At 56.2% G+C, this 19,846-nt stretch overlaps 2 protein-coding genes across 2 annotated transcripts; both read right to left on the bottom strand.

Moving 5' to 3' along the window:
* Nucleotides 1–566: 566 nt before the first annotated feature.
* Nucleotides 567–5,396, bottom strand: LOC133279811 (G2/M phase-specific E3 ubiquitin-protein ligase-like). The gene is made up of 5 exons (XM_061473977.1): nucleotides 5,300–5,396; nucleotides 1,724–1,815; nucleotides 1,533–1,634; nucleotides 1,128–1,252; nucleotides 567–1,046 (listed from the first exon to the last, which is right to left on the bottom strand). The coding sequence occupies exons 1-5, from the start codon at nucleotides 5,394–5,396 to the stop codon at nucleotides 608–610; spliced, it is 855 nt and encodes a 284-aa protein (XP_061329961.1). The 3' UTR covers nucleotides 567–607.
* A 5,343-nt stretch (nucleotides 5,397–10,739) lies between these two features.
* On the bottom strand, nucleotides 10,740–14,878 carry LOC133279810 (G2/M phase-specific E3 ubiquitin-protein ligase-like). Its single transcript, XM_061473976.1, has 6 exons — nucleotides 14,782–14,878; nucleotides 12,294–12,416; nucleotides 11,873–11,964; nucleotides 11,682–11,783; nucleotides 11,277–11,401; nucleotides 10,740–11,195 (listed from the first exon to the last, which is right to left on the bottom strand). Exons 1-6 carry the CDS (start codon nucleotides 14,876–14,878, stop codon nucleotides 10,757–10,759), a joined length of 978 nt encoding a protein of 325 aa, XP_061329960.1. The 3' UTR covers nucleotides 10,740–10,756.
* Nucleotides 14,879–19,846: the final 4,968 nt, after the last annotated feature.

Genomic DNA, 19,846 nt, shown 5'->3' with positions numbered 1-19,846 from the left:
CCCAGCCCTCCTGGAGCAGACAGGCTCTGCCAAGCCCACACCAGGCACCCGCTGCTTGGCCTTGCCTGGCCCCTGGCCCCAGCCCCGGAGTACCCGGGTGCTTTGGCACTTACAGATGCTCGGGCCAGCACAGCCGTCACACTCCCATGTGGCCTCATGGCTGTTCCCCACGTTGGAGCAGCGTCTGTGAGTGCCCACAGCAGCGCAGGAGTGGCACAGGAAGAGCTGCCAGGGCCTGGGGAAAGAAATGGGTTCATGTCTCTAAGGATAAAGTGCCCACAGCACGGGATTGTCCAGCAGAGCTCTTGTTCTCAGCCCTTCTGCTTCGAGCCCTTGTTGAGGCAGAGGTCCCGTGCTGAGCCCCAGGGTGCATCTTTGGCAACTTACCCGTCTGGCTCTACTTCCTCCCTTCCTCCTGGACAAAGGCACTCCCTGGCATCGCAGCTCCTGTGCCTCTGGTACAGTTCTGTGTATGCACTGTTGTCTTCCCATGCCGCCTTTCTGATGGAGAAAGGAAAATGGATGAGCCCCTGCTGCCCCAGCATAAGGCATATGCAGGGCCTCCCCGCTCTTCCCCCCAGACGCTGTTTCCAACTCCGGCATGGAGCTAAAGCCTAGACTTGGGGGTCAGCAGAGGGCCACAACTGCGGGGGCAGGTCCAGGCGTGGCACAGTGCTGGCCAGGAGGACACCAACCTTATGGGGATTTGGATCCCCATGAGGAGCATTTCTGTTAGAAAGAGTTTCGTATTTTGACACAGAGGGCAGCGCAGGCAAAAAGCGCCAGCCCTCATAGCCTGTCCCTGCAGGAGAAACAGAAAGAGCGTGAGTGAGGCTCTGGTGCTGCTGAGAGGCTGCCGTGCCCGGAGCAAGGGAACGACTGCTACCTGGATGCACGCCCTGTGGAACCAGGCATGTTTGCATGCTGGGCACACCATGGTCCCATAGGTCGTTCTGCCTTCAACAGGGTCCCTGCAGATGAGGCAGTTGGTGTCCTCTGGAGCCGCCAGCTCTTGCTGTTGTGGGCGGTGCTCCCAGCAGAAGGAACTAGGGGAAGAGGGAAGGCATGGGTGAGATGAGAAGCGCTGGGTCCTTCCCTGGCGATGGGGAGAAGGGTAGAGGGGGTACCTGAACGGCAGGAAGTAACGGGTGATGCATCCACCCTCCACGGCACAGGGGAGATGGAACCTGCGGTCGCAGCCCATCTCCTGGCAGGTGACGGTGGCCCCCCTCTCGCCACACACAAAGCAGACCTGGAAAGAGCAGGGCAGCCCCCATCAGCGGCAGCCTCAGGGTCTCCACAGCCAGACCCACACCTTGGGGCAGGGGGCGGGATGTGGCCCCAGCTGGATCACAGGCCACAGATCCACCTGGCAGAGCAGGCTCCTGTGCTGGAGCCTCTGTGGAGCTGCTGGGAGCAAGACTTCTGTCCCAGACCTGGGTGGAAAATCTGGGATTCTGTTCCTGGCATCTGCGCTAAACTCCCGCAAACCTCTCCTGGCACGAGTCACCCTGATCGTCTCAGATCCTCACCATCTGGGCTGCCTGATAGACTGTCAGTAGAATATCCATAAGAGAAAATCCGATCTCTTCTTCCTCTTCGGTCCCTTGGGGATGAAGGTCACTGGCAAAAAGCTGCAGAAGAGCAGAGACAAGGAGCAGGTGAGGGGCATGTGGCAGGGCAGGTGCATTGCAAAGATAAAACCAGCCCCAGAGGAACTCACCAGGCAAAAGCGATGGGCACAGCCCCATTCATAATTCCGTTTTGGCCCGCAGATGTCCGGGGCTGCCTCTGCGCGGCGACACAGCACGCATGCTGGAGGGGAGAGAGCAAATGCCACGGCGAATGAGCATCTCTGTGAGGCCAGGGATGCATCCCTGAGGGATTGCCCCCAGGGGCTGCTCTGTCCCTGCCTAGCTGGCTGCTGAGCAGGGCTGGAAGCCTTGGAGAGGAAAGGGCACTGCAGGCATGGGTGTCCCGGAGGGTGCGCACTGCCCAGCCCTGGTCCCGCTTGCCAAGCAGAGGAGCGGCCCTCCCGCAGGGTGGCTTTGGAGCTCCTGCCTCCCCCTGCCAACGCTCCCGGTGCATGCCCACAGCCTCAGGAGTCCCTCTGCCAGGCTGTAGGAGGGGGACTTTGCTCTCACCCTGCTCCATCGAGTCGGGTGTCCTAGACCTCCTTGCGGAGGTGTCAGACATCAAAGGTGGGTGCTTGGAGAGTCCCTGTCCCAGCAGCGCTGGGGCTGCTTCTCCAAATGCTCCTCTGCTATCTGTGAGGGAGAAGAGAGACGCGGGTGAGCTTGCAGCACAGGCCCAGAGCCCTGCGGTGTGGAGCCCCCTCGTTCCTCGGCAGGCCCCCGAGAGCCCTGTCCCTGCCCTCTACTCCCCGCACCTCAGCAGGTCGCAGCGATGCACTGTGCCCGGCGTTCCCTTTCTTATAGGCCTGCCCCCGCCACCAGTCACAGTGGCCTCTGTGACATGAGCACCGCTGGCCCGCGTGCGCCCCAAGTATGGGCAGGGGCACCCTCGGCCACACACCACCCACTGTGACACGGACACTGCATCGCAGGGCTGGCTGTGAAGCGCACAGGCAGGGACCCGAGCCCTTGGCACCGAGGTCAGCGGGGCGGCTGCTCCACCTGCAAGTGCAGAGTCAAGGGCCAGCTTAGGGACATGGTTTCCTGGTGAACTTGGCGGTGTTTGCTTAACGGTTGGACTGGACGGCCTTTACGGCCTTCTCCAACCTGAATGATTCCTGTGACTCTCTTTACCATTCCACTATTACTTTATCACCGTTTGCTTACGCTATGATTTTCCTTCAGTCGCTGATTCCTTCCCATCTGATCATCGCTTCATCGTGAAGAAAGCCCTTTTAATTAACCCACCAAGGATGACTTCCCTGAATAATTCACCGGCGACACCAGGACAAACACCAGACCGTGTCTGGAGCACAACCCGAGTAGAAGGAAAGGAATGATGGAATAGTTTGGGTTGGATGGACCTTCAGAGGTCCACTTAGTGGCTGGTGTATTGTTTATCCGTAAAAATAGAGAAGCCGCTGTTGGTTGTGGCAGTCATCAGGGCTCCATTAAACTCATGTGGTGAGCGCAGCTGAAAGAGGTAGCTAACAGGTGATGAGTAGTTTCTCTGCTTTCCTTTGAGATCTCCTGGGAACTTCTAGGGCTGCTGGAGAGCTGGGAACTCTTCAAGGGTTTTCAGGGTGCTGGCTGCAGCTGGGAAGGGATAACTACAGGAGGCCTGTGTTCCAAGTCAAATTAGGATACCTTGCAATCCTTGGATTACAAGAATAACCCAGATCTCAAATCTGAAATTAATTTGGACCTGCCTGACAGCTTTTACTGTTAAATTTTTAACAGAGATTACCGTGTCCCTTACTCTTGTTGGGTTTAGGGGTTGTTTGTGTCTTTTGAAGCTTCGCTGCAGGTCACTGTTTTATGACTTTGCAAGTTTGGTGTATTTTTTCATCAGATGGTGGTGGGGAATAGTCCAGGAATCTCTTAAGAAGAAAAGCACATTTAAAAGAAAAAAACCACCACAGACTCCTCAACAGAACGTGCCAGGGGCAGCTAACGAGCTCAGATAGCTTAACAGTGCTGAAGCAGAGTTAGAACCATTGGGAAGAGTAACTTTCGTGCCTTTGTTGTGTATACTGACACGGGACGACTGAGTATTGTACTGAGGAGAAGTACTGATTTAGTTTGTGCCCAGAGAAAATACCTTCATGGCACACTTCATCAAGCATATCAGAAGAGGAGAGATTGGGTTCAGATTTGGGAATATTGTAAGCTTTTATATAAAACACTTTGTAACAATGGGAATAGTGTTGGCATAGATACAGCCAACAGATCTGAAAGCTGAAGCATTCACAAAAAATTCACAAGTTCTGTTTGTGCTAAGGGGTATCTCTAAAATCCCCAGCATTTTCAACTATCTTAAACATGACATTGTCATAGAAAAGAGGGAAATATCACATTGTCAATACCGTACTTTAAAACCAAAGGTTTCAAATATACATCTGGACGTTTAATCTGCGTCCTAACTGAGCTTGCTCTGATCCGCATAGATTGAAACAGAAGATGCAGGAACTCTGGGCCTGCCTTAGCCAAAAGGTTAAGTGTAACAATTTACAATCATATAAAAATCGTCCTACCGCTGAATTCCAGTATGCTGGCTTTTTTTTCTTTTTTTACTTCAATCTCTGAAAAGACTCAAATCAATTTCACATTTATATGGGATCACTATCTATTTAACTTTTCCGTGGGTCCTAAAAATGTACAAGACGTTTATTTTATAGAATCATAGAATGGTTAGGGTTGGAAAGGACCTTAAGATCATCCGGTTCCAAGCCCTCTGCCATGGGCAGGGACGTCTCGCAGTAAACCATGCCACCAAAGACTCCATCCAGCCCGGCCTCGAGCACCGCCAGGGATGGAGCGTTCACTACTTCCTTGGGCAACCCGTTCCATCTAAAGCAGCTTTACGAAAAGTAAAACCATGGGATCATTTAATTTGGCCTGGTTTTCCTAAAATATTTTCCAAATAACAGAGGAGCCCCTAACTATACACAGGAAGATGCTTAACTCGCTGCATACTCTCTTGCTCCGCTTTTAACTACTGAGGAACAAGAATAAGCCTCGAGAGTTCTGTTATTGCTTCTTCTCCAGTTTACACTGTATCGCACTTGCAGGTGCTGCAGGACCAGCAATTTTAGAGTGCACCATCATGTAGGAGAACAAAATAAATTACTATGTCACTAACGTGTTTTTGCTAAACCGAGTCAAAATAACAATGAAACAGGCAGTTTGGGCCTTGGGCGTGCTCTGTTTTGTCCGGGTTCTCATCTCAGAGGAGGGTATACATCCCTTTAACAGAGAGATGCCTCTAGCAAAAAGATGGTGCCAGAGCAAAACAGCTCTGGCTCATACAGCTGCTCGGCAATTCTGTTTCTTGTCAGGAATGACATTCTTTCTAGTCACTAATGAAATCTGAACCCAGTCACGGTAAGCGAAATTTGCCCGGGCTTGAGAGTCAATGAAATGTTATTTCTCTCGTGACTCTTCAGAGCGTGAAAATGCTTCCTTTCTCGAAAAGCTGCTGCAGATGTCCATCTGTGTTTTCTGCAAGACAGTCTTATCTGAGAACAAGGAACGGTTTTATAAATACTTATGAGCACTGCTGCCTTGAACTGAATCCTGTTTGCGCGCCCCAGGACCGCAGCAGGGGCGGGTACAGCGAAAGGGCGCTGGGGAAGCGGCTCCCCCGGCGCCGGCACTGCCGGTACCTGCCGCGGCTGAGCGGCGGCCCCGAGTCCGGCCTCTCACAGAGCCGACAGCCGGCCACGGAGCGCCCCCTGGCGGCGGCGCGTAGCGCCGGCGCATGCGCGCGCGGTACAGGGCGGCCTTTCGGAGCCCCGCCTCTTTGGCTCCGGGTGGAAGTGACGCGGTTGTGGGCGCCATGGCGGAGGCGGCGGGTGGGCCGCAGCCGGGGGGTGAGGGGAGCTTGCGGTCGGTCGGTCGGTCGGTCGGTCGGTCGGTCGGTCGGTCGGTCGGTCCGTCGCGCCGGCCGCACTCATGCTCTAGCCTCGTTGTCCGTTGCAGATTGCCCAGGGAGCAGCAGCGCCCAGGCGGGCAGGGCCGCCGCCTGCCAGGGCTGCCCCAATCAGGGGCTCTGCGCTGCCGGCGCCGCCCCGGCCCCGGCCCCGGGTGAGCGGGGCCTGGGCGGGGGGGGGGCGGGCCTTGTGTGTAGAGGGGCTTGTGCAGGGGGCGGGGCCTGTGTAGTAAGGGGAGTCTATGGGAGCTTGTGGGAGTGGGGGCGTGGCTTGGGTAAGGGGCGTAGTTTGTGGTGGCGGAGTTTATGGGGGCTTGGGCAGGGGCGGGGCTTGAGCTGGTCGTGCCTGCTCGTCGCTGACCCTTGTGGCTGCCGCAGCGGAGCTGTCGGAGCTGCGGTCGCGGCTGCGGGCGGTGAAGCACACGGTGCTGGTGCTCTCGGGGAAGGGCGGCGTGGGCAAGAGCACCTTCAGCGCGCTCCTGGCTCACGGGCTGGCGGCGGACGAGGCCAAGCAGGTGCGCGGGGCGGGCGGCACGGGGTGGGGCTGCGGCGGCCGCCCTCCGCTCGGATCTGCGGACCCGCTGTGGGTGCGCCGGAGCGTTCCAGGCGGCTGCCAGCGGGGGGCTGGGCTGTGTTCCAGGTTGCTCTGCTGGACATCGATATCTGCGGGCCATCCATCCCGAAAATGAGGGGTCTGGAAGGAGAACAGGCAAGCGAACGCTCAAACGTGTTGATTAAAGGATGTCTGCCCAATTTGTCATTAACGTTTTAGGGTCTTGTAGGGTTTAGTGGAACTTCTAAAAGGACAGTTTATTGGGAAATGGATGTGGCAGTGGGCAAGGAAGTCCCGGCAAGATGGACAAGTTCAGCGTGATGTAGTCTCTAAAAGAGTTGTCTCCTTTCAGGATGACCAGCTTGCAGGCTGACCAACTTTTGCTGTATATTGGCAAGCCAACTTTTGCTGTATATTGGCCGTATGTTCATGGCTACATAGAACTTAAGTGATGTCAGCATGATCAGCCCTAAAATATTTTATATCAATCTGTAAAGTCGTGGGTAAACTTGCAGCTGGGTTGAACAGTTGTTATTCACTTGCTAATGGAGATCTGGTTCTCCTGCAGCTCTTAGCTCAGGCGCTGCAGCGCAAGCATCACCGCACCTATTGGCAGGGCAGCGCTTTATGTGTTTTGTGTGACATCTGTATTCATTTGCAGCATCACTTGATGGCTCTTGTCTGTTTTCAGATTCATCAGAGTGGGTCTGGCTGGTCTCCAGTGGTGAGTTGGGGCAACCCTTGCAGAGAGGCCATTGGGTTTGTTTGGGTTGGGCACTGCCTGCCAGGGGGGAAACTAATGAGGCGGGGTTAAATGGGGTGCTGCTGTTGGTTCTTTTTGTAATGACATAAATTCCCAGACCCTATAGAACTTATGGGCTATATATGAAAATCAACGTTTAATTTCTTAATAATACCGTCTTTCTTGAATAGTTTATGAATTTAAGTATGTCTTGTTTACTGAATTTCTGACTATACTCTTGACTACTGCGCGTATGCTGTTAAACACCACTGTAAGTCTTACTACGACTGGATTTTTTCAGTCTGTGAATGTAGCTGGTCAGCATTTTGCAAAAGGTGTAGTTTCTAGTGCCCTTTGATCAGACCCTCCACTAGAGCGGGTTGCTTCAAGCCCCATCCAACCTGGCCTTGAACACTGCCAGGGATGGGGCAGTCACAGCTTCTCTGGGCAGCCTGTGCCAGCGCCTCACCGCGCTCAGAGGGAAGAGCTTCTGCCTAATACCTAATCTAAATCTACCCTCTTTCAGCTTAAAGCCATTCCCCTTGTCCTGTCACTACACACTGTTGTAAACCTCATGTAAACTCAGTGAGTCAAAAAGAGCCATGTAACTATTAGAGGGGAAGCCTTGACCTCATCTTTCAGTGTTGAGAATTCCAGTCCCCTCCTCGTCCCCCACCTCGCTGGCAGTGTCAGTCACTCCACACAAAGAGCCAACAGTCCCTGTGCTCTGCAGATTTCGTCCTGGAGCCTAAGACTTTCTGTGTGACACCACAACAGCAGTCGCTCTGCCTGCGCTGCAAAAGCAAGTCAGAGCTGTTGCCTTCCAGAGCACGTAAACAGGATCTGTTCATGTAAAGCAGGGCTTTCAGCGCCTTCAGAAAGGCTGTTTTGTTTTCTTTCCAAATAAGTGGAAGTGCTGACAAAGTTCAGGAAATTTAGAAGAATTAGGGAACATACTGTGCAATATTTACTACTGTTCCTCAGCCAAGCGTCTCAGCAGCCTGTTGAGAAAAGTCTAGCCAGAGCTGTATGCTTATGCTTGTCTGCAAACAAGGATTCATAGCAAAGCATTTTGTGGGGGCATGGGAGAGGGAGGGATGTCAGGAGGCAGGGAGGGAGAGAGGCAAAACCCCCTTCTCATCTAGCTGAAAGCTGGGCATAACAGCCGGGAGAGTTCTTTGGGATTAGGGAACTCCACAGACCTGTTCAGTGAAGAGATTTGGTGTTGTGATAGTTACATTTACACAAGAAGAACAGCAGCTTTTACCCTAATTAGTACTTTGCACAGACGTGACACTGAACTGAACTCTTAAAAGAACCCCAGCTTTGCCCCTCTGCCACCGTGCCCACTGACGTAGGCGATGAGGATAGGATATTGCTTATAGCCTTATCCAGGGGGAAACAGAGCTGAAGCGTGTCAGAAGTCACTGGCACCGGGGTGCATGATTTTGGGGGGTGAGCCGTGAGGGCCAGGCCGGCTGGGTGGGTGGGTGCAGGAGGTCAGTGTGCAGGAGGTGCTGCTGACCTCTAGGGGAAGGACAGTGCTCTGGGCCCAGTCCCTGATGCTGCCCCTTGAGAAAGGCAGAGGAGGAGGAAGCCAACCAAGGAGCCTGGAATCTCCCAGTCCAGAGATGAAGGGCCACCTTTATTGTGCCGGTAGAGGGGGATCACAGTGGTCGCTCAGAGGTGAAACACGGTTGGTCCCACTGAGGCGTCCAGGCCGTGCGCTGGGAGTTTGGGCCCGATGTCGCAAGTGGGAGTTGTCTCGCAGCCACGCGGGCCTAGCGGGGATGGAGCTGCTGCCGCTTTCCAGTGCCGCGGAGTCAGAGGATGCTGCCGATGGCCCATGCCTGCTGGTTCTGGGGCTCCTGGTCTCGCGTACTGGCGAGCACTGGGGCAGCCCCTCACTGCCTGGCTGTGGGTGCTCCTTTCACCACGTGGTGCTGGCGGTTGGCTTCTCTCCTGCTGTCTTCTGGGCCGCGTGTAGGCAGTTTGGGTGTGACAGTTCAACTGGGAGCACAGCGGGAAGCTGTGGCATGGCCCGATTGTTGCAGTGCCAGTGCCTGGTGCCAGGGAACTGTGGCATGGCTATAAAGCCTCCTGGCTGTCAGTGCTGGAGCTGCTGCTCCCTGATGACTCCTGACTGTCACTGCTGCAGCAGCTGCTAGCACGTGCTGGGGAGCGCTGGGATAGCCGCGACACAGCCTGTCTGCGTGTGCTCCTGGTTGCACGTGGTGCTGGCGTGTGGCTGCTCAAACGGCGTCTTTTGCGCCGCGTGTTGGGAGTTTGGGCCCGGCGTTGCGAGCGGGAGCGGTCTCGCACCCGCACGGGCCCGGTGGATCTTGAGGCGCTGCCTCTTTGTCGTGCTCTGGAGCCACGGGATGATGCTGACGGCCGCTGCCTTGTGATGCTGCGGCTGTGGCTCGCACGTGCTGGTGAGCCCTGGGACAGCCTGGGCGCAGCCTGTCTGCGGGGGCTCCTCCCAGCTCGTGCTGCTGGTGTGCGGCTGCCCTGGGAGCGTCTTCTGGGCCGTGCATAGGGAGCTTGGGCCCGACGCTGCACGCGGGAGCGGTCTCGCACCCGCATGGGCCCACCGCGTCTGTTGCTCCCGCTTCTTTGCAGCGGTGCAGAGCCACGGGATGCCGCTGATGGCTGCTCTCTGGTGGCGCTGCACCTGCGGGTCTCACGTGATGTGCAGCGTTGGGACAACCTTGGCACCGCCTGGCTGCGGGTATTGATCACAGAGCGTGTTGCTGGCAGTCGGCTTCTCTCCTGCAGTCTTCTAAGCCACGTGTAGGGTGTCTGGGTCTGACGGGTGTACCGGGTTTGGTGTTGCCGTCGGTCAGGCCCAGGGTGGCTGGAGCGGCCGCTGCCCTCACACACTGGGCAACTGTGGCATGGTGCTGATGGCATCTGTCTGCTGCTGCTGGGGCTGCTGGACTCCTGAGCCTGAGGTTCCAGAGTCTGCCCCGGTGCCACCTGGCTGCTGCTGCTGGGGCTGCTGGACTCCTGTGCCTGAGGTTCCAGAGTCTGCCCCGGTGATTCCTGGCTGCTGCTGCTGGGGCTGCTGGACTCCAGTTCCAGAGATCCAGGAGTCTGCCCCGGTGCTTCCTGGCTGCTGGGGCTGGGGCTGCTGAACTCCAGTTCCAGAGATCCAGGAGACTGCCCCGATGCTGCTGGGCTGGCAGTGCTGGGACCAGCAAGCTCTAAGCTGGCACTGGAGGCTGCAAGGGAAAGCAGGAACATCAAGGGCTTGGCTCCCAGGCCTGGGGCAGGGTAGGCCAGAGCGCTGCCCCAGCCCTCCTGGAGCAGACAGGCTCTGCCAAGCCCACACCAGGCACCCGCTGCTGGGTTTGCCTTGCCTTCCCCAGCCCCAGAGCCCCCGGGTGCTTTGACACTTACAGATGCTCGGGCCAGCACAGCCGTCACACTCCCATGTGGCCTCATGGCTGTTCCCCACGTTGGAGCAGCGTCTGTGAGTGCCCACAGCAGCGCAGGAGTGGCACAGGAAGAGCTGCCAGGGCCTGGGGAAAGAAATGGGTTCATGTCTCTAAGGATAAAGTGCCCACAGCACGGGATTGTCCAGCAGAGCTCTTGTTCTCAGCCCTTCTGCTTCGAGCCCTTGTTGAGGCAGAGGTCCCGTGCCGAGCCCCAGGGTGCATCTTTGGCAACTTACCCGTCTGGCTCTACTTCCTCCCTTCCTCCTGGACAAAGGCACTCCCTGGCATCGCAGCTCCTGTGCCTCTGGTACAGTTCTGTGTATGCACTGTTGTCTTCCCATGCCGCTTGTCTGATGGAGAAAGGAAAATGGATGAGCCCCTGCTGCCCCAGCATAAGGCATATGCAGGGCCTCCCCGCTCTTCCCCCCAGACGCTGTTTCCAACTCCGGCATGGAGCTAAAGCCTAGACTTGGGGGTCAGCAGAGGGCCACAACTGCGGGGGCAGGTCCAGGCGTGGCACAGTGCTGGCCAGGAGGACACCAACCTTATGGGGATTTGGATCCCCATGAGGAGCATTTCTGTTAGAAACAGTTTCGTATTTTGACACAGAGGGCAGCGCAGGCAAAAAGCGCCAGCCCTCATAGCCTGTCCCTGCAGGAGAAACAGAAAGAGCGTGAGTGAGGCTCCGGTGCTGCTGAGAGGCTGCCGTGCCCGGAGCAAGGGAACGACTGCTACCTGGATGCACGCCCTGTGGAACCAGGCATGTTTGCATGCTGGGCACACCATGGTCCCATAGGTCGTTCTGCCTTCAACAGGGTCCCTGCAGATGAGGCAGTTGGTGTCCTCTGGAGCCGCCAGCTCTTGCTGTTGTGGGCGGTGCTCCCAGCAGAAGGAACTAGGGGAAGAGGGAAGGCATGGGTGAGATGAGAAGCGCTGGGTCCTTCCCTGGAGATGGGGAGAAGGGTAGAGGGGGTACCTGAACGGCAGGAAGTAACGGGTGATGCATCCACCCTCCACGGCACAGGGGAGATGGAACCTGCGGTCGCAGCCCATCTCCTGGCAGGTGACGGTGGCCCCCCTCTCGCCACACACAAAGCAGACCTGGAAAGAGCAGGGCAGCCCCCATCAGCGGCAGCCTCAGGGTCTCCACAGCCAGACCCACACCTTGGGGCAGGGGGCGGGATGTGGCCCCAGCTGGATCACAGGCCACAGATCCACCTGGCAGAGCAGGCTCCTGTGCTGGAGCCTCTGTGGAGCTGCTGGGAGCAAGACTTCTGTCCCAGACCTGGGTGGAAAATCTGGGATTCTGTTCTTGGCATCTGCGCTAAACTCCCGCAAACCTCTCCTGGCACGAGTCACCCTGATCATCTCAGATCCTCACCATCTGGGCTGCCTGATTGACTGTCAGTAGAACATCCATAAGAGAAAATCCGATCTCTTCTTCCTCTTCGGTCCCTTGGGGATGAAGGTCACTGGCAAAAAGCTGCAGAAGAGCAGAGACAAGGAGCAGATGAGGGGCATGTGGCAGGGCAGGTGTATTGCAAACATAAAACCAGCCCCAGAGGAACTCACCAGGCAAAAGCCATGGGCATAGCCCCATTCATAATTCCATTTTAGCCCGCAGATGTCAGGGGCTGCCTCTGTGCGGTGACACAGCACGCATGCTGGAGGGGAGAGAGCAAATGCCACGGAGAATGAGCACCTCTGTGGGGCCAGGGATGCATCCCTGAGGGATTGCCCCCAAGGGCTGCTCTGTCCCTGCCTAGCTGGCTGCTGAGCAGGGCTGGAAGCCTTGGAGAGGAAAGGGCACTGCAGGCATGGGTGTCCCGGAGGGTGCGCACTGCCCAGCCCTGGTCCCGCTTGCCAAGCAGAGGAGCGGCCCTCCCGCAGGGTGGCTTTGGAGCTCCTGCCTCCCCCTGCCAACGCTCCCGGTGCATGCTCACAGCCTCAGGAGTCCCTCTGCCAGGCTGTAGGAGGGGGACTTTGCTCTCACCCTGCTCCATCGAGTCGGGTGTCCTAGACCTCCTTGCGGAGGTGTCAGACATCAAAGGTGGGCGTTTGGAGAGTCCCTGTCCCAGCAGCGCTGGGGCTGCTTCTCCAAATGCTCCTCTGCTACCTGTGAGGGAGAAGAGAGACGCGGGTGAGCTTGCAGTACAGGCCCAGAGCCCTGCGGTGTGGAGCCCCCTCGTTCCTCGGCAGGCCCCCGAGAGCCCTGTCCCTGCCCTCTACTCCCCGCACCTCAGCAGGTCGCAGCGATGCACTGTGCCCGGCGTTCCCTTTCTTATAGGCCTGCCCCCGGCACCAGTCACAGTGGCCTCTGTGACATGAGCACCGCTGGCCCGCGTGCGCCCCAAGTATGGGCAGGGGCACCCTCGGCCACACACCACCCACTGTGACACGGACACTGCATCGCACGGCTGGCTGTGAAGCGCACAGGCAGGGACCCGAGCAGGTCTGCGGGCCTGTGTTCCAAGTCACATTAGGATACCTTGCAATCCTTGGATTACAAGTACAACCCAGATCTCAAATCTGAAATTAATTTGGACCTGCCTGACAGCTTTTACTGTTAAATTTTTAACAGAGATTACCGTGTCCCTTACTCTTGTTGGGTTTAGGGGTTGTTTGTGTCTTTTGAAGCTTCGCTGCAGGTCACTGTTTTATGACTTTGCAAGTTTGGTGTATTTTTTCATCAGATGGTGGTGGGGAATAGTCCAGGAATCTCTTAAGAAGAAAAGCACATTTAAAAGAAAAAAACCACCACAGACTCCTCAACAGAACGTGCCAGGGGCAGCTAACGAGCTCAGATAGCTTAACAGTGCTGAAGCAGAGTTAGAACCATTGGGAAGAGTCACTTTCGTGCCTTTGTTGTGTATACTGACACGGGACGACTGAGTATTGTACTGAGGAGAAGTACTGATTTAGTTTGTGCCCAGAGAAAATACCTTCATTGCACACTTCATCAAGCATATCAGAAGAGGAGAGATTGGGTTCAGATTTGGGAATATTGTAAGCTTTTATATAAAACACTTTGTAACAATGGGAATAGTGTTGGCGTAGATACAGCCAACAGATCTGAAAGCTGAAGCATTCACAAAAAATTCACAAGTTCTGTTTGTGCTAAGGGATATCTCTAAAATCCCCAGCATTTTCAACTATCTTAAACATGACATTGTCATAGAAAAGAGGGAAATATCACATTGTCAATACCGTACTTTAAAACCAAAGGTTTCAAATATACATCTGGACGTGTAATCTGCGTCCTAACTGAGCTTGCTCTGATCCGCATAGATTGAAACAGAAGATGCAGGAACTCTGGGCCTGCCTTAGCCAAAAGGTTAAGTGTAACAATTTACAATCATATAAAAATCGTCCTACCGCTGAATTCCAGTATGCTGGCTTTTTTTTCTTTTTTTACTTCAATCTCTGAAAAGACTCAAATCAATTTCACATTTATATGGGATCACTATCTATTTAACTTTTCCGTGGGTCCTAAAAATGTACAAGACGTTTATTTTATAGAATCATAGAATGGTTAGGGTTGGAAAGGACCTTAAGATCATCCGGTTCCAAGCCCTCTGCCATGGGCAGGGACGTCTCGCAGTAAACCATGCCACCAAAGACTCCATCCAGCCCGGCCTCGAGCACCGCCAGGGATGGAGCGTTCACTACTTCCTTGGGCAACCCGTTCCATCTAAAGCAGCTTTACGAAAAGTAAAACCATGGGATCATTTAATTTGGCCTGGTTTTCCTAAAATATTTTCCAAATAACAGAGGAGCCCCTAACTATACACAGGAAGATGCTTAACTCGCTGCATACTCTCTTGCTCCGCTTTTAACTACTGAGGAACAAGAATAAGCCTCGAGAGTTCTGTTATTGCTGCTTCTCCAGTTTACACTGTATCGCACTTGCAGGTGCTGCAGGACCAGCAATTTTAGAGTGCACCATCATGTAGGAGAACAAAATAAATTACTATGTCACTAACGTGTTTTTGCTAAACCGAGTCAAAATAACAATGAAACAGGCAGTTTGGGCCTTGGGCGTGCAGAGGAGGGTATACATCCCTTTAACAGAGAGATGCCTCTAGCAAAAAGATGGTGCCAGAGCAAAACAGCTCTGGCTCATACAGCTGCTCGGCAATTCTGTTTCTTGTCAGGAATGACATTCTTTCTAGTCACTAATGAAATCTGAACCCAGTCACGGTAAGCGAAATTTGCCCGGGCTTGAGAGTCAATGAAATGTTATTTCTCTCGTGACTCTTCAGAGCGTGAAAATGCTTCCTTTCTCGAAAAGCTGCTGCAGATGTCCATCTGTGTTTTCTGCAAGACAGTCTTATCTGAGAACAAGGAACGGTTTTATAAATACTTATGAGCACTGCTGCCTTGAACTGAATCCTGTTTGCGCGCCCCAGGACCGCAGCAGGGGCGGGTACAGCGAAAGGGCGCTGGGGAAGCGGCTCCCCCGGCGCCGGCACTGCCGGTACCTGCCGCGGCTGAGCGGCGGCCCCGAGTCCGGCCTCTCACAGAGCCGACAGCCGGCCACGGAGCGCCCCCTGGCGGCGGCGCGTAGCGCCGGCGCATGCGCGCGCGGTACAGGGCGGCCTTTCGGAGCCCCGCCTCTTTGGCTCCGGGTGGAAGTGACGCGGTTGTGGGCGCCATGGCGGAGGCGGCGGGTGGGCCGCAGCCGGGGGGTGAGGGGAGCTTGCGGTCGGTCGGTCGGTCGGTCGGTCGGTCGGTCGGTCGGTCCGTCGCGCCGGCCGCACTCATGCTCTAGCCTCGTTGTCCGTTGCAGATTGCCCAGGGAGCAGCAGCGCCCAGGCGGGCAGGGCCGCCGCCTGCCAGGGCTGCCCCAATCAGGGGCTCTGCGCTGCCGGCGCCGCCCCGGCCCCGGCCCCGGGTGAGCGGGGCCTGGGCGGGGGGGGGGCGGGCCTTGTGTGTAGAGGGGCTTGTGCAGGGGGCGGGGCCTGTGTAGTAAGGGGAGTCTATGGGAGCTTGTGGGAGTGGGGGCGTGGCTTGGGTAAGGGGCGTAGTTTGTGGTGGCGGAGTTTATGGGGGCTTGGGCAGGGGCGGGGCTTGAGCTGGTCGTGCCTGCTCGTCGCTGACCCTTGTGGCTGCCGCAGCGGAGCTGTCGGAGCTGCGGTCGCGGCTGCGGGCGGTGAAGCACACGGTGCTGGTGCTCTCGGGGAAGGGCGGCGTGGGCAAGAGCACCTTCAGCGCGCTCCTGGCTCACGGGCTGGCGGCGGACGAGGCCAAGCAGGTGCGCGGGGCGGGCGGCACGGGGTGGGGCTGCGGCGGCCGCCCTCCGCTCGGATCTGCGGACCCGCTGTGGGTGCGCCGGAGCGTTCCAGGCGGCTGCCAGCGGGGGGCTGGGCTGTGTTCCAGGTTGCTCTGCTGGACATCGATATCTGCGGGCCATCCATCCCGAAAATGAGGGGTCTGGAAGGAGAACAGGCAAGCGAACGCTCAAACGTGTTGATTAAAGGATGTCTGCCCAATTTGTCATTAACGTTTTAGGGTCTTGTAGGGTTTAGTGGAACTTCTAAAAGGACAGTTTATTGGGAAATGGATGTGGCAGTGGGCAAGGAAGTCCCGGCAAGATGGACAAGTTCAGCGTGATGTAGTCTCTAAAAGAGTTGTCTCCTTTCAGGATGACCAGCTTGCAGGCTGACCAACTTTTGCTGTATATTGGCAAGCCAACTTTTGCTGTATATTGGCCGTATGTTCATGCCTACATAGAACTTAAGTGATGTCAGCATGATCCGCCCTAAAATATTTTATATCAATCTGTAAAGTCGTGGGTAAACTTGCAGCTGGGTTGAACAGTTGTTATTCACTTGCTAATGGAGATCTGGTTCTCCTGCAGCTCTTAGCGCAGGCGCTGCAGCGCAAGCATCACCGCACCTATTGGCAGGGCAGCGCTTTATGTGTTTTGTGTGACATCTGTATTCATTTGCAGCATCACTTGATGGCTCTTGTCTGTTTTCAGGTTCATCAGAGTGGGTCTGGCTGGTCTCCAGTGGTGAGTTGGGGCAACCCTTGCAGAGAGGCCATTGGGTTTGTTTGGGTTGTGCACTGCCTGCCAGGGGGGAAACTAATGGGGCGGGGTTAAATGGGGTGCTGCTGTTGGTTCTTTTTGTAATGACATAAATTCCCAGACCCTATAGAACTTATGGGCTATATATAAAAATCAATGTTTAATTTCTTAATAATACTCTCTTTCTTGAATAGTTTATGAATTTAAGCATGCCTTGTTTACTGAATTTCTTACTCTACTCTTGACTACTGCGCGTATGCTGTTAAACACCACTGTAAGTCTTACTACGACTGGATTTTTTCAGTCTGTGAATGTAGCTGGTCAGCATTTTGCAAAAGGTGGAGTTTCTAGTGCCCTTTGATCAGACCCTCCACTAGAGCGGGTTGCTTCAAGCCCCATCCAACCTGGCCTTGAACACTGCCAGGGATGGGGCAGTCACAGCTTCTCTGGGCAGCCTGTGCCAGCGCCTCACCGCGCTCAGAGGGAAGAGCTTCTGCCTAGTACCTAATCTAAATCTACCCTCTTTCAGCTTAAAGCCATTCCCCTTGTCCTGTCACTACACGCTGTTGTAAACCTCATGTAAACTCAGTGAGTCAAAAAGAGCCATGTAACTATTAGAGGGGAAGCCTTGGCCTCATCTTTCGGTGTTGAGAATTCCAGTCCCCTCCTCGTCCCCCACCTCGCTGGCAGTGTCAGTCACTCCACACAAAGAGCCAACAGTCCCTGTGCTCTGCAGATTTCGTCCTGGAGCCTAAGACTTTCTGTGTGACACCACAACAGCAGTCGCTCTGCCTGCGCTGCAAAAGCAAGTCAGAGCTGTTGCCTTCCAGAGCACGTAAACAGGACCTGTTCATGTAAAGCAGGGCTTTCAGCGCCTTCAGAAAGGCTGTTTTGTTTTCTTTCCAAATAAGTGGAAGTGCTGACAAAGTTCAGGAAATTTAGAAGAATTAGGGAACATACTGTGCAATATTTACTACTGTTCCTCAGCCAAGCGTCTCAGCAGCCTGTTGAGAAAAGTCCAGCCAGAGCTGTATGCTTAGGCTTGTCTGCAAACAAGGATTCATAGCAAAGCATTTTGTGGGGGCATGGGAGAGGGAGGGATGTCAGGAGGCAGGGAGGGAGAGAGGCAAAACCCCCTTCTCATCTAGCTGAAAGCTGGGCATAACAGCCGGGAGAGTTCTTTGGGATTAGGGAACTCCACAGACCTGTTCAGTGAAGAGATTTGGTGTTGTGATAGTTACATTTACACAAGAAGAACAGCAGCTTTTACCCTAATTAGTACTTTGCACAGACGTGACACTGAACTGAACTCTTAAAAGAACCCCAGCTTTGCCCCTCTGCCACCGTGCCCACTGACGTAGGCGATGAGGATAGGATATTGCTTATAGCCTTATCCAGGGGGAAACAGAGCTGAAGCGTGTCAGAAGTCACTGGCACCGGGGTGCATGATTTTGGGGGGTGAGCCGTGAGGGCCAGGCCGGCTGGGTGGGTGGGTGCAGGAGGTCAGTGTGCAGGAGGTGCTGCTGACCTCTAGGGGAAGGACAGTGCTCTGGGCCCAGTCCCTGATGCTGCCCCTTGAGAAAGGCAGAGGAGGAGGAAGCCAACCAAGGAGCCTGGAATCTCCCAGTCCAGAGATGAAGGGCCACCTTTATTGTGCCGGTAGAGGGGGATCACAGTGGTCGCTCAAAGGTGAAACACGGTTGGTCCCACTGAGGCGTCCAGGCCGTGCGCTGGGAGTTTGGGCCCGATGTCGCAAGTGGGAGTTGTCTCGCAGCCACGCGGGCCTAGCGGGGATGGAGCTGCTGCCGCTTTCCAGTGCCGCGGAGTCAGAGGATGCTGCCGATGGCCCATGCCTGCTGGTTCTGGGGCTCCTGGTCTCGCGTACTGGCGAGCACTGGGGCAGCCCCTCACTGCCTGGCTGTGGGTGCTCCTTTCACCACGTGGTGCTGGCGGTTGGCTTCTCTCCTGCTGTCTTCTGGGCCGCGTGTAGGCAGTTTGGGTGTGACAGTTCAACTGGGAGCACAGCGGGAAGCTGTGGCATGGCCCGATTGTTGCAGTGCCAGTGCCTGGTGCCAGGGAACTGTGGCATGGCTATAAAGCCTCCTGGCTGTCAGTGCTGGAGCTGCTGCTCCCTGATGACTCCTGACTGTCACTGCTGCAGCAGCTGCTAGCACGTGCTGGGGAGCGCTGGGATAGCCGCGACACAGCCTGTCTGCGTGTGCTCCTGGTTGCACGTGGTGCTGGCGTGTGGCTGCTCAAACGGCGTCTTTTGCGCCGCGTGTTGGGAGTTTGGGCCCGGCGTTGCGAGCGGGAGCGGTCTCGCACCCGCACGGGCCCGGTGGATCTTGAGGCGCTGCCTCTTTGTCGTGCTCTGGAGCCACGGGATGATGCTGACGGCCGCTGCCTTGTGATGCTGCGGCTGTGGCTCGCACGTGCTGGTGAGCCCTGGGACAGCCTGGGCGCAGCCTGTCTGCGGGGGCTCCTCCCAGCTCGTGCTGCTGGTGTGCGGCTGCCCTGGGAGCGTCTTCTGGGCCGTGCATAGGGAGCTTGGGCCCGACGCTGCACGCGGGAGCGGTCTCGCACCCGCATGGGCCCACCGCGTCTGTTGCTCCCGCTTCTTTGCAGCGGTGCAGAGCCACGGGATGCCGCTGATGGCTGCTCTCTGGTGGCGCTGCACCTGCGGGTCTCACGTGATGTGCAGCGTTGGGACAACCTTGGCACCGCCTGGCTGCGGGTATTGATCACAGAGCGTGTTGCTGGCAGTCGGCTTCTCTCCTGCAGTCTTCTAAGCCACGTGTAGGGTGTCTGGGTCTTACGGGTGTACCGGGTTTGGTGTTGCCGTCGGTCAGGCCCAGGGTGGCTGGAGCGGCCGCTGCCCTCACACACTGGGCAACTGTGGCATGGTGCTGATGGCATCTGTCTGCTGCTGCTGGGGCTGCTGGACTCCTGAGCCTGAGGTTCCAGAGTCTGCCCCGGTGCCACCTGGCTGCTGCTGCTGGGGCTGCTGGACTCCTGTGCCTGAGGTTCCAGAGTCTGCCCCGGTGATTCCTGGCTGCTGCTGCTGGGGCTGCTGGACTCCAGTTCCAGAGATCCAGGAGTCTGCCCCGGTGCTTCCTGGCTGCTGGGGCTGGGGCTGCTGAACTCCAGTTCCAGAGATCCAGGAGACTGCCCCGATGCTGCTGGGCTGGCAGTGCTGGGACCAGCAAGCTCTAAGCTGGCACTGGAGGCTGCAAGGGAAAGCAGGAACATCAAGGGCTTGGCTCCCAGGCCTGGGGCAGGGTAGGCCAGAGCGCTGCCCCAGCCCTCCTGGAGCAGACAGGCTCTGCCAAGCCCACACCAGGCACCCGCTGCTGGGTTTGCCTTGCCTTCCCCAGCCCCAGAGCCCCCGGGTGCTTTGACACTTACAGATGCTCGGGCCAGCACAGCCGTCACACTCCCATGTGGCCTCATGGCTGTTCCCCACGTTGGAGCAGCGTCTGTGAGTGCCCACAGCAGCGCAGGAGTGGCACAGGAAG

Source organism: Pezoporus flaviventris, unplaced genomic scaffold (assembly GCF_033815535.1).
Source record: "Pezoporus flaviventris isolate CSIRO_AGI_PZ_B2104156 unplaced genomic scaffold, CSIRO_AGI_Pfla_v1 ptg000078l, whole genome shotgun sequence".
NCBI lineage: Eukaryota > Metazoa > Chordata > Aves > Psittaciformes > Psittacidae > Pezoporus > Pezoporus flaviventris.
The sequence above is the reverse complement of the archived record's forward strand: the minus strand, read 5'-3'. Positions and strand labels throughout refer to the sequence as shown.